Consider the following 11,702-nt stretch of genomic DNA (forward strand, 5'->3'; position numbering starts at 1 on the left):
TGGGAGAGGTGAGGCCCCCACGCAGAGTGCCCAGGATCAGTGGTGTTCATTGGTGCTACGACGAGAGTGTTTTGCTGACGCACCACTGGAGCAGAGCAATCGACGATCATATTCATGCTGCTTGAGGTGATAGTCCTATGGTGGAGTTCGGATAGCCGCTCGAGCTTGCAGCGGGCTACGGCTCTTGGTGTGGCACGGCATTGGCGACGACGACGCAATTCGCGGCGGCTTTTTTCACTTCCTCTCCCAGTTTGTGGTGGTGTAGTGTTTTGTTAAGTGCGTTGTTTACGTGCATTGTTTGTGTGGTGGTGTTGTTCGTTTCGACGCGTTATGTACGAATGCTTCTTTTTATATGATGTGGCAGTGCTCCTGGCTTTTTATTTCAAGAAAAAAACATTATGTCACTATCATCTCTCTCAGACTCACAGCAAAATTCATCAAGCCTGACCACCCATGAATTACTATGGATTTTTAATTTGTCCCCAACAGCCCGTACGAGACCACCACTTGAACAATACCACATTTATCTTATGTATACAGTATAATATACTCCTTCCTAGTTAATTGCGGCGAGAGGAGCTCTCTGGGTTTCTGGAGTCATCGATCCTAACAGGCTCTGCTGCTTCCCATTTCTATTTAGGTCAAGCTTCGTCGGTGTTCTGCTGTCCCAGAATGTCTTCACCAGGTCCTCAAGAGGTGGGGTTACCAACTCCCCAATCGATTGGCTGCTCGGAATCTTAATCTCGCGCCTTCTTGGTGTTGAACAAGTCACTTCATCCACCTGATTCATAAACACAGAGAGCTCGTTATTAGAAAAGTAAGGGACCATCATGTGCGGCAAAGTAAATAAACTAATACAATATATATCCGCATTTATAGAAAATTTAGACAACCCAATACGGATATATATGCCAAACAGACTAATATTTCTAACCGTATAATCATCTCCTAGAGATGTGTCGGCATTCCCTGTGATTAGTGTTGTCTTCTCATAGTGAATATGTTGCAAGTCATTGAGTTCTGCTCTGGATGTCATCGTGATAGATTTCACACTCTCACAAATGTCATGGTCCAACTTTAATGAATCTGACAAAACAAAACGAATAAGCATATATAGAAAATTTAGACAACCCAATACGCATACGACATACTAGGTTGTGACAAAAGCGGCAACACGGTAGAAATAGTACCGTCCATAGAACAAAGGAGATATTTGCTTGAAACATCGTTATCTTCAAATCCGGCCATAACAGCAGATGAAAATCTCGCATTAAGTTGGTTGCTCTCCTCGGTTCCATCACTTCATAAAAAAGGAACACGTGCATGTTTAGCATACAGGAAGCAAGTTCAAGATGCTTCTCTTCAAACAATTTATTAAATAGCAGAATAGTTTAGATTGTTAGTAGTGTTACCTTATGAGTGAACTGGTGGCTTCTGCATGGTTTCTTGCAAGGGCTGATACTGAAGTTTGAGCAGTACTCCATTGTCCTGAGCACGATTGTACTCTTGTCTTGCTGTAGAATAAATCATATGTGTGATGTGTTTGTTGGCGTGTTTTCAGGATATTCTGATAAAAACAAAAATTGAACTGTCAAAACAAACACCTTACCATTGCTCAAGATTCTCTGCCAAGAAACAACTCTTCTGTTCAATAGACGATACGTTTTGCTGGAATGCCTCTTCAGCTCTCTGCATGTAGGCTTCCCATTGCTCTTTCATAGAAGATGTGAAATCTTGAAGCTTGGTAGTTTCAGTTTGTAAGTTGTCAGAACGCTCAGAAGCAGTCCTATTGAGGCTGCATATATCATCTCGAACCTAGTGAAATGGCACACATATCAAACTCATATCGCTAGCTGGTTTTCAGCAGTTAACAAGTAGAGGGATGATTCTCTTTGAAGAAATTTGGTTTGTGCCCACAAGTTCCCCAGCAGTGATATGTACACTATTTGGCATCGTACAGATATTGAAACAGATGAAGTTTGAGAAGGAATTGAACTCATGAAGAAAAATCATGCTAATACTGTGGAGTAGAATATGCGTACCACACTTTTCTTTCTAGCATTCGATTCTGCCAGTAACCCTGCTACCTTCTCCATCAAGTACTTCTCTTCATCAGCAACAATGACCTGAATCAATTTCATGTCATCAGATAAGAAATCGTAAAAAGGTCTTTACATACTAGTGAGAAACCTATAAAATATGTGACTGCAACAGAAGATTACCTCAAACTTGTTCTGAAGCTGGAAGAGTTGCTTCTGATGTGCCATCTGTGATTCTTCCAAAACCTTCTTGAGTTCCAAAGCATGAGAGTCTATTGTTCTGAAGAAGTTCGTTGTAGTTGCAGAAACAGACTTCATTCTCTCTAAGTTTCTGGAGAGTTCCTGTATGAGTTCAGTTTTCTTTTTCTTAAAACTACTGAAATCAACAGTAGAGAATAGTAAATGGGTAAAAAAGCAAGCATTGTGATTAATGATGAACCTCATGCTGCTGCTCAATAAATGTACCAAAGTTCATTTCTTGCTGAGAAAGCCCATTTTGAAGTTCAACGAATAATTGGTCAGCATCAACCAACAGGCCCTTCATGCACTGCACCAAGGATTATTAACATGTGTTCACAAAATAATTTTGAAGGGTATAACAATCAATGGTCAGCACAATGTAAGAGAATGATTGGATAATAAAGTACACTTACATCCTCAAGGCCAGATGTATGTGTGATAACTTGCGAATTAAGGTTTTCAAAGCTCAACTGAGACTTGTGCTTGAGTTCATTTGCAAAACCATGCAATTCTACTATCCTAGAATCTAAGGTCTCTTTGAGCTTTCTTACATGCTCTTGAAGTCCTCCAGCAACCTAAGAAAATGAGACATGTTTAAACATGTACAAATAGAGATTACACTAATGACCACATGTTCGTTTGTTAATGTACCTTGCCCTTTGAGGAAAGAAAAGATTTCATCTCTTCTTCAAGTGAGTTTAGTAGGCTCTCCTGTTGATAGACCGAGGTTGAAACTGTTCTATGCAAGAGACTCATGTCTTGAGTTAGCTGAGAATGGAAATGTTGAACTATACTTCTATTTGCATCTTCAATCTTTTCCTTCCTTTCTGAAAAATTGATGACATGCGTGCATGTAAATTACAATATCTAAATTGACAAGGCAAGGAATGGGAAATGGAGACAGACCTAATTTTGAAAATAACCCATGTAGATCGCCTGCTGTATTCTCCAGCTCGGATCGAAGTGTTTGTGCTTCACCAACAAGAACTTTTTCTGAAGAGATTAAAGAAGGAAGGAAAAAAGAGAACTAGTAAGTATAATAACTTCAGATAAAAGCCTGAACATATTCTGGAACTACAAAAGAATACCGTGCTACCTCTAGCCAAACTGGAAGAAACAAACAGTGCTGCATTTTATTACTCGCAAGCATTCTCTATATTGCAAGCTAGAGAATTTGTCGAATGTTTAATTGAGCTTAAAAGATACCTTATTTCATATGCTCACTAATTCTAACCTGATTTAAGAAGATTTTCTATCAGATACTGCTTCTCCTTAATTGTATCATTTGCCTGCATGTATCTCTCTTCAAGATCAGCTAGGGTGCACTCAGTTTCTTTCATCTTTTTCTGCATAACAATGGGACATCGTAAATAAATACAATCATCATTAAATATGAAATAATCACAGGACAATAATAGAATACAACACATGTACCTGTAATCTCTGAATTTTATCACTTAGATCTGCACTCAAAAGTTTCTGAGATTCATAGAGTCCTTGAAGTTCATCTAATTGCTGTTACAAGTACAGATTCCGAATTAGTTTTTCAGCAAGCTGCACATTCTCCAACAGAATTAACGGTATACCTTATCTTTTGATTCCAAAACAAGCTCCAAACGATCCAGTTTCTCCGTCATAGCCTGAAAATTTTCCAAGTCACATACTACAGAAGATTATGCAGAACCTAGTGTGCGCATAAGTGGTACAGAGAGTAGTACCTTCTTTTCAGCTTCATCTGCTAAGTATTGTTCCCTCGGAATATAAACGCCATTTTTCTCCCTCGCGGCAAATAGTTCTGATTAAAAGGGGGAATAAATTAGTAATATAGCAACTCGAAGTATGTGGCTTTCAGAAGATTTAACATTGATGGACAAGAAGATTAAAGAGAATGATTGCAGATTTTATTGCATCTATAAGGAAGATCCAAAATCTAGAAACATCCAGTCTAGGCCTAGCATTTATGGCATCCGTGATCACTGCATTCGGGAATGTGCCAAGCAATTCAATGACATGGATATTCATGTATATTTAACTGGGTAGGTGATTAATTTGTTAACAGTTCTCAGGTACGTGAAGTCAAATAATTCTGAATCCAGAAGAGATAAATAAGACAGAATGAAGCATTCACTAAATTTGGTGGAGGAATAAGACAGAATGAAGCATTCACTAAATAAGAATAGAATGTAGTAATAAAAGTTTCATCCAGCAGTGACCATGTTTCGCAGAATCAGCTATTCTTCAATTCATCTTTATTTCAAGAGGGTAGGATTAATTTTTGCACATGCTTATATAGGAAATGGCCGTGTTGTAATTTTCTAAAGTTCTCAACATCAAGCAATGATGAACGCTTGTAAGAAGAGAAGAATACCTTGCTTGATACGGTCCATCTCAAAGTACAAATCTCTAATGAGTGCAGATTTCATCATCTTTTGATTGACCTGGAAATCATGGGCGTGTTACTAAAATTCAATTACCAAGAATAAAGGATTGCTTTAGCATTAATGTTAGTATGACATATCAAAGAAAAGCACAACCTCTGGCTTATTCTTGATATGTTTGGCACGATGCGCATAATCCAGCGTGCTTAGCGTCTCCTCAAGGCAGTGTACCGAAGGTGCAATGGTCGCTATGATGCAAGTCTTTGTCTTCCCTCCTAAGGAATCTCTTAACAATCTTGTTAACTTGCTATCCCTGCATGAATAACACCCAAATATCAGATGACTGAACAGCTTCACAAGGAACCATCAGAAAAGCTAATGGTAGCTCGACCTGTATGGTATGTGTCCGGAGTGCTCAACAAGAGTATTAATGACACGCCCAAGTGTAAGCAAACTCTTGTTGATTTCTCCTGCTTCGCGTGCCCGCCCCTGCAAAACAGTTGGCAACAATGTAAGTATTTCTCACTAGTGGAGCTTGATCATGGTATTTAGGCAAGGAGAGGAAAAGGGAAGAACCAAACTTACATCTCTAGCACCAGACCTAGATATGTTTTCAGAGCCAGCAAGGTCAACGAGATTAAGCTTTCCACACTTGATCATTTCCTCACCCTCAGGTGTGCATTCCTTAATATGTATGGTGATAGAGAAAATAGAGTGTGAGCGACTGCTTTGCTTGTTGAGGAGAGTTTCAGCAGTTTTTCTCTTTGCAGAGCCTCTGTCCAGTATCCTGTAGATCTCGGCAGCTGAAGAAACTAGCTCTTCCTCGAGTCCCCTAACAAGGACTCCTCCCTTGCCATCCTCCATGAGTGCCATAGGCTTCTTGGATTTGTCATCAGAGAATTTAGATTCCTCTGGAGCGAGAAGGTCAGTGAGTTCCTCATTATACAACTCAAGAAAAGAAACCTTCATGCTGTACTCTGCTCTCTGTGCCTCGAGGATATCAAATATGCGCTTCACAGCCCTTGGAATGACACCAGCATCAGATGGCAAGTCACCATTCTAGAGAAATGCAGGTGGAGTTATTTATGAACTCAATTGAAGCAACAAATTGTGTCATCAGGAACATGTTTGAGATGTGAATATAATAATAGTTACCAGTGCTTTGCCCCCTCCTCCTTCCATGGTGTATGTTTTGCCCGTTCCGGTCTGGCCATATGCAAATATTGTGCAGTTGTAACCATCCAAAACCTCGTTGATAAGCGGCACAACAGCATGGTTGAAGACATCCTGCTGTTGAGACTTTGGTCCAAACACCTGTGTATTTGTCATGAGCTGATTAAGCTAATGTCGTATGTAGGAAACCAAGAGCGTGAAGTAAAAGACGGACAGGGAGACAGTTTGCATGAATAACAAGTAGAGTTAGCTGTGACCTTGTCAAATACAAAAGTGCGATCAATCTGCTTGTTTGCAATATTCTGGGCAACGGAAACCTCTCGCCTCTGGTCATTGCAAGTGATGACCACGGGGGTGCCTGTGCGTCGTTCCTCCTCGCTCAATGGCCTATTCAATGCAGTGAGTGAGATTGAATTGATGAGCAAGTAGTGGGTGAGATTAACGATAAAGCGGAGAAATGATAATATGCATACTAGTCGAGCCTTGATCCCGCCTAGAACACTAACGGATGCATTATCAATTAGGAACCGGTTGATGAACCGATATCGATATAACGTATGGGCAGTTACCTGCATCTGAGGAGGACCTGGACGTTGACGCCTCCGGGCCCAGGCCCCTTGGAGGTGGCGGCGGCGGCTTTGGGGGTGGAGGATTCTTGCTGCTGGGTTGCCTGGGCAGCGTTGATGCCGCTGTTGTTGTAGAGCAGAGCGGCCCGATCCCGGTCCCGATGCCTTGGGGTGGGCTTCTGGGCGGAGGAGCTCCTGGGCGTGTGGGAGGGGGACGGGGACATGGAGACGTAGTCGACGGCTGCTCCTCCTCGACGAGGGGTGGAGGCGGAGGCGGAGGCGGAGGACTCCATGGACTCGGCGGCGGAGGGGAGGCGAGGACGGCCGGCCGACCGATCGATCGAATCCGGAGATGGGGGAAACGGGGGATTGGTTTGATTTTGAATGGGGGGAGCGTCGCAAAGGCGGAGGGCGGAGGGGGGGTGGGCCGGCCGCCGGCGCGACGAATAAATGGGAGTTTCTTCTTGGTGGGCCTCGGATTCCAAATCTCCAACCGGACCGGACCGGACCCACTTGGTTGGGTTCCGTTGCCAGTTTGAACTTCCCGACCGTTGTTGCCCGCAGCCGAGCTTCGTTTATTTGGTCGCGTCACTACTCTAGGTTAGTATATTTATTTACAAGCAATCAAGCATGCTTCTTAATTTCCGGAGTAGTACCTAGCAGCTTAGCTTTAGCCCTGCCATATAATCATGTTTAAAAATTGCTTTTTATCATGTTGTTGCACACGTCCATAACCATAATGCGAATAAGCCTATTTGGAACCGTCGTTTTTGGTTTTTTATTACGAAGAAAGAATTTCACATAATGACTAAAGCTCGAGACCTTTAGTCGCAGCTTCGTAGTCCCGGTTGCTACAACCGAGACTAAAAGGGGTTGGCAACTAGGACTAAAGGGCATTTTTGTAGTAGTAATAGAATTTGCTAAGCAATTAACTTACTTTTACAATAATAAAATATAAATAATTCTACAGAACAGTAACATGAAAAACAACATTTTCTCTACAAACTAATCTCCAAACACGAAAGTGCGTCCCTCCTAGGCCGATTCTCTAGCTCCTTGTTGTGCCACGTCGCCCGAAAAATCAGTGGCCGTTGAATCGGCCGATTGAACAGCCCGAGAAGGATCAGGTGGGTGCCCTTTCTGGAGAACGGCCCGCATAGCCGCCGTGCAGGCGGCGCGGCTCCGGCGCTGGCGAGGTCTACCCAGTGGCGCGGGCTCGGCGCAGCTACGCGATCTCGTTGCGGCCGAGGCTATCCTCCTTCATCCCTTACGGAGGGGAGCAGAGGCGCGGCAGAGCAGACTGTTGGTGGAGAGTGTCTCCGAAATGGGCGAACACTACAATAGTAATGACTGAGCACGCAAACCAAGTGAAAAATGTTCTCTCTCTTTATTCAATGTGTCCCATCAATGAACATTACAAGGGGTATTTATAGGTGGCGTTACGCCTCCAGTGTACAATTACCCTTTTACACCCTTACAACGGTCATATACTCGGAATATTCCTAGACGCACACGTAATTTGCTCGTTACAAAGTAAGTGCGCTACAGCTCAGCAGCGAGCCCTCAACCCCAGGGAGTCCTCTTCGTCCTGATCGACAAAGATCATGGGATCGCCACGGGACTGTCGCCCTGTCTTCGCCCGTCTTCGCCTTCCGACACGAAGATAGGCGAAGACGGGCATCTTCTTCGCTCGTTCCCTTTTGTTGACTTCAGTGTTCCTGACGTCTTGTCTTCGCGCACCTTCGGCGACTGGACCGAAGGTGGTGTCCCCAACAGTAGCCCCTCGGAGCCTCAGTCCGATCTTTGAGAGGGGCGTGGCTTCGACTCCGTGGGCGCCCTCAGCGTCCCGAAGCGCTGGACAGTGGTAGCCAGCGAAGCACAGTCCGTGCTCACCTGCGAAAAAGTTGTACTCCCGTCGAGGAAGCAAAAATTTTCATGTTTAAACCGTTAGTTCGCGCCCAAATTATCAGATTCACCTTTTGGCGGGAATTCTCGCATTGGTTCGAAGACTTGAAAGGACAAAGTTACCCCTCGGTCTCTTAATGTTAGTCGTGCAGCGCGGGGCGCAGGTGTCTTTCCACCTCACGGCGCCGACGGTGTTAGGTTTCTCGCGGTCGCCCCCTTTAAATAGCGGCGCCACGAGCTGTGTGCGTTACCTCTCATCGCCTTTTGCTTTGCAGCCTCCTTGCTTCGGCTTTCGCGAAGATTCTTTCTGGGCTCGCTCTTCTTCAAACTCCTTTGTGCAACACTTCAAGAGGGCGACTTCGGAACAGTCTGCATCTTCAGAGATGGCTCTGAAGAAGGATTCGTCGAAGGGGCCGACGACAACTGAACTTGGCTTGTCGAGGATGACGCCGTCCCTCCTCGATGACCTGGCTCGTTGAGGCTTCGTCTCTGCGGACGATGTCCGCCCACCTCCGTCGAGTGAGACCGCTCATCCCCGCACCGATGAGGTGGTCGTTTTCCGTGATTTGTTCATCGCTGGCCTTCGGATGCCCCTCGACCCCGTGGTGGTGGACATCTTCCGCTTATTCAAGGGTTACTTGCATCAAATGACTCCTACCTCGATTGTGCGGCTGAATCTATACATGTGGTTGGCGAAGACCTGCCGCCTGTCTCCGAGCGCCGAAGGCTTTGCTCGTGCATTCAGAGTACATTACCAACCGAAGAAGATTTATGTACAATCGACGGGAGGTGCAGAGATATCGGCCATTCCTCAGTATGGCTGCTATACCTTCGCCTTCCACAAGAACCTGCCATGTCCGGTCGCTGCAAGGAAGAACAAATGGGCCAATGATTGGTCGTCCCAGTGGTTCTATCACAAAGTGGTGTTGGATCCAGAGACGAAGACCCATCCCCTTGTCATCGACCACATCCCCGCTCTTGGCGAAGTGCCGAAAGTTGCTTCCCACGCCCGAGCCGAAGACGAGGCTTTGTTCGCGTTACTCCGGAAGCTGTCGAAGACCTTCAGCACACGGGATCTCATCGAGGAGTTCGTCGCGTGCAGCTGCTTCCCTGTCAGGGCTGGCTGGACGATCTCCAGCTAGTTGACCGAAGACCGCTGGATAGAGGGTATTCCAGCACCCAATTTTGTGTCCATCTTCAGCCTTTGGGCCGATCGTGAGTTTTTATTCCTCATTTTCTTTTTTGCAGAAGTTAACGCCCCTTTTTGTTGCTTATGTCTTGTGCTTCTTCGACCTTTGCAGGAGTTGACCTTGTTGTGATTGAGAGCCGGGCCGACGAAATGGTCGGACCGGTCTCGAAGGACGAGTACAAAGCTTTGGTGAGTCACCTCAGCGGAGTTCCACAGAACCGGGTGTTGCACGCTTTGGGCCTCTCTGCTCCTCAGCGGGCAGCCGAGGCGAAGCTCGCCGAAGGCTAGGGGGCCGCCACCACGAGTGCCTTGGAGAAGGTAAAGAGAAAACGGGCGTCTTCGACGGCAGCACTGAAGAAGAAAAGTCGGATTCTGGATGATATCTTGCACTAGTCTCCTCTACGGAGCAAGGGTGACTCCGAAGATGGTCTGAGCGAAGACAGTAACCGTCCCTCCGCCGAAGCACCTCCGTTCGTTGCGGAGAAGGTGTCACTGCTGAAGGTGGTCCCCCCAAGCCTGGACCTTGAGTTCAGCACCGCCCAGTGTCAGACCCGGGACAGCGGGATTGCTTATAGACATAGAATGTTCTAGAGTAAGGGATAGCTCATGGATGTACCTTACCTCTTTTGTAACTACCCGAATAGGCATAGAACTAGCTGCAGTACAAAGGAAACTACCCGATTATGTTGTAGTAGGACTCCAACTGTACTCGGCTAGGACTTTCCATGTAATCCTGTCCCCCCGGATATATAAGGGCGGGCAGGGACCCCCTCCAAACAATAATCAACACCTAAGGCAATACAAACCACCACACAGGACGTAGGGTATTACGCAACTCGCGGCCCGAACCTGTCTAAATCTTTGTGTTCCTTGCACCATCGAGTTCCAGAGCAGTCGATCCCTACCTACAAACCTTACTGCTAAGGATATCCCTGAGCAGGCTTGGCGGCAAACACCGACAGCTGGCGCCCCAGGTAGGGGGTTCGGCGAGTTCACCAATGAATTCGATGGCCGGATCAAGCAACGCCAACAGCGTGCCAGAAGGAACGACTTTCATTTTCGGTTCCTGGGCTTGCATGGCTGACGGAACGGGAGGCTTTCCCAGCCACCTTGTCACGCCTAACTCGCCTAAATCGAAAACCCGCTCCCGACTCGCCAACATCCGTGAGTCCGCGGGTCTCGACGAGGAAAGAGTTCCATCCGAACTCGACTCGGACAACCCAAAAAACATGTCAACTCAAAACCGAACTCCTGGTTTGGTCGAGTTCGACATAAATTCTGATTCCGAAAAGCCTCACTTTTCCAAAACTCTTGGAAAATACCTGTCTCATCTCAAGACAATCAAACGCCCTAGGATCAAAAACTCAAAACTACTCGCTAGAGTAGATCAAGTTTCACGATCAATTGAGGGCTGCATAAAACTTGCAGAAACCGCTCTCAGCTCATCTACGCCACCGCAGAACCCTAAAGCACTAAACCCACCGCAGAAGAGGTCGGGCGATATGCTCTCAGGGGTCGATCGGGTAAGTCGGAAGCTTCCCAACTGCATTAAGGTGGTTGAAAGCACTCTGCAAAACAAAGAGCAGAAATCGGGAGGAGGAATCTGCGGGGGAGATGGTGAGACAAACCTGCTCACACTTGGATTCCGAAACCAGTCGAGTCCAAGTTCGATCACGACTTTGATCGCTTCATGAACGGTCTCAAGAACTTTGAACCATTTGACGATCTTGAAGAGTGGTCAGACAACGTCGAGCTGTTCATGGACGCTATGGCCAAATCAACCGAGCATGCCGACGCCCTTTGGGAACTAGCCAAGCTTAAAAAAGGAAAAGCTAAGGCCCCAGAACAATCCAGTGACTCAATCTATGACAAACCCTGGATTAAGGAGCCTGAGGGGTTAACTCCTACTCAACCATGGCTACACTGGATGAACGAGAACGCCCTCCGTGTAGAGATGGTCATACCGCTTCTCGCTCACCCAAAACATACATACTCAAAAATCGGTGGGTTAACCGACTCCGAATCCGAGTATTCCTCCGATTCGGAGGAACAACTGGACTACCTAATCTAGTATAGTAAAAAAGTCGAGTCCAACTCGGCTAATAACCTCAAGTCCGATCAGGACTCCCTCCCTAACCTGATCATATATGCAACACCGCAAGGACGGACGGTGCACCTCAGGAAGGCACAAAATCCCAACGCTTCTGCCTCA

The 11,702-nt window shown here is 46.0% G+C and overlaps 1 protein-coding gene across 1 annotated transcript; it reads right to left on the minus strand.

The window, feature by feature from the left end:
* Positions 1 to 433: 433 nt before the first annotated feature.
* LOC120651304 (kinesin-like protein KIN-5A) lies at positions 434 to 6,824 on the minus strand. The gene is made up of 22 exons (XM_039928767.1): positions 6,400 to 6,824; positions 6,088 to 6,217; positions 5,813 to 5,971; positions 5,243 to 5,716; positions 5,049 to 5,146; positions 4,814 to 4,970; positions 4,648 to 4,717; positions 3,998 to 4,074; positions 3,866 to 3,919; positions 3,714 to 3,794; positions 3,514 to 3,625; positions 3,186 to 3,272; positions 2,931 to 3,106; positions 2,693 to 2,854; positions 2,479 to 2,586; positions 2,223 to 2,381; positions 2,043 to 2,126; positions 1,610 to 1,815; positions 1,413 to 1,514; positions 1,191 to 1,300; positions 935 to 1,086; positions 434 to 781 (listed from the first exon to the last, which is right to left on the minus strand). The coding sequence occupies exons 1-22, from the start codon at positions 6,687 to 6,689 to the stop codon at positions 557 to 559; spliced, it is 3,273 nt and encodes a 1,090-aa protein (XP_039784701.1). The 5' UTR covers positions 6,690 to 6,824; the 3' UTR covers positions 434 to 556.
* Between the last annotated feature and the right edge of the window lie 4,878 nt (positions 6,825 to 11,702).

The sequence above is a fragment of the Panicum virgatum genome, chromosome 9K (assembly GCF_016808335.1).
Source record: "Panicum virgatum strain AP13 chromosome 9K, P.virgatum_v5, whole genome shotgun sequence".
Lineage (NCBI taxonomy): Eukaryota > Viridiplantae > Streptophyta > Magnoliopsida > Poales > Poaceae > Panicum > Panicum virgatum.

Bases quoted from the DNA above. Each gene is read 5' to 3' on its own strand.
- LOC120651304 (XM_039928767.1), bottom strand. From the start codon at position 6,689: ATGGAGTCCTCCGCCTCCGCCTCCGCCTCCACCCCTCGTCGAGGAGGA. The intron at 6,218-6,399 runs GTAACTGCCCAT...TGCATTGAATAG, and splicing joins CAGGTCCTCCTCAGATGCAG to GCCATTGAGCGAGGAGGAAC. The intron at 2,127-2,222 runs GTAATCTTCTGT...AAATTGATTCAG, and splicing joins AGCTTCAGAACAAGTTTGAG to GTCATTGTTGCTGATGAAGA.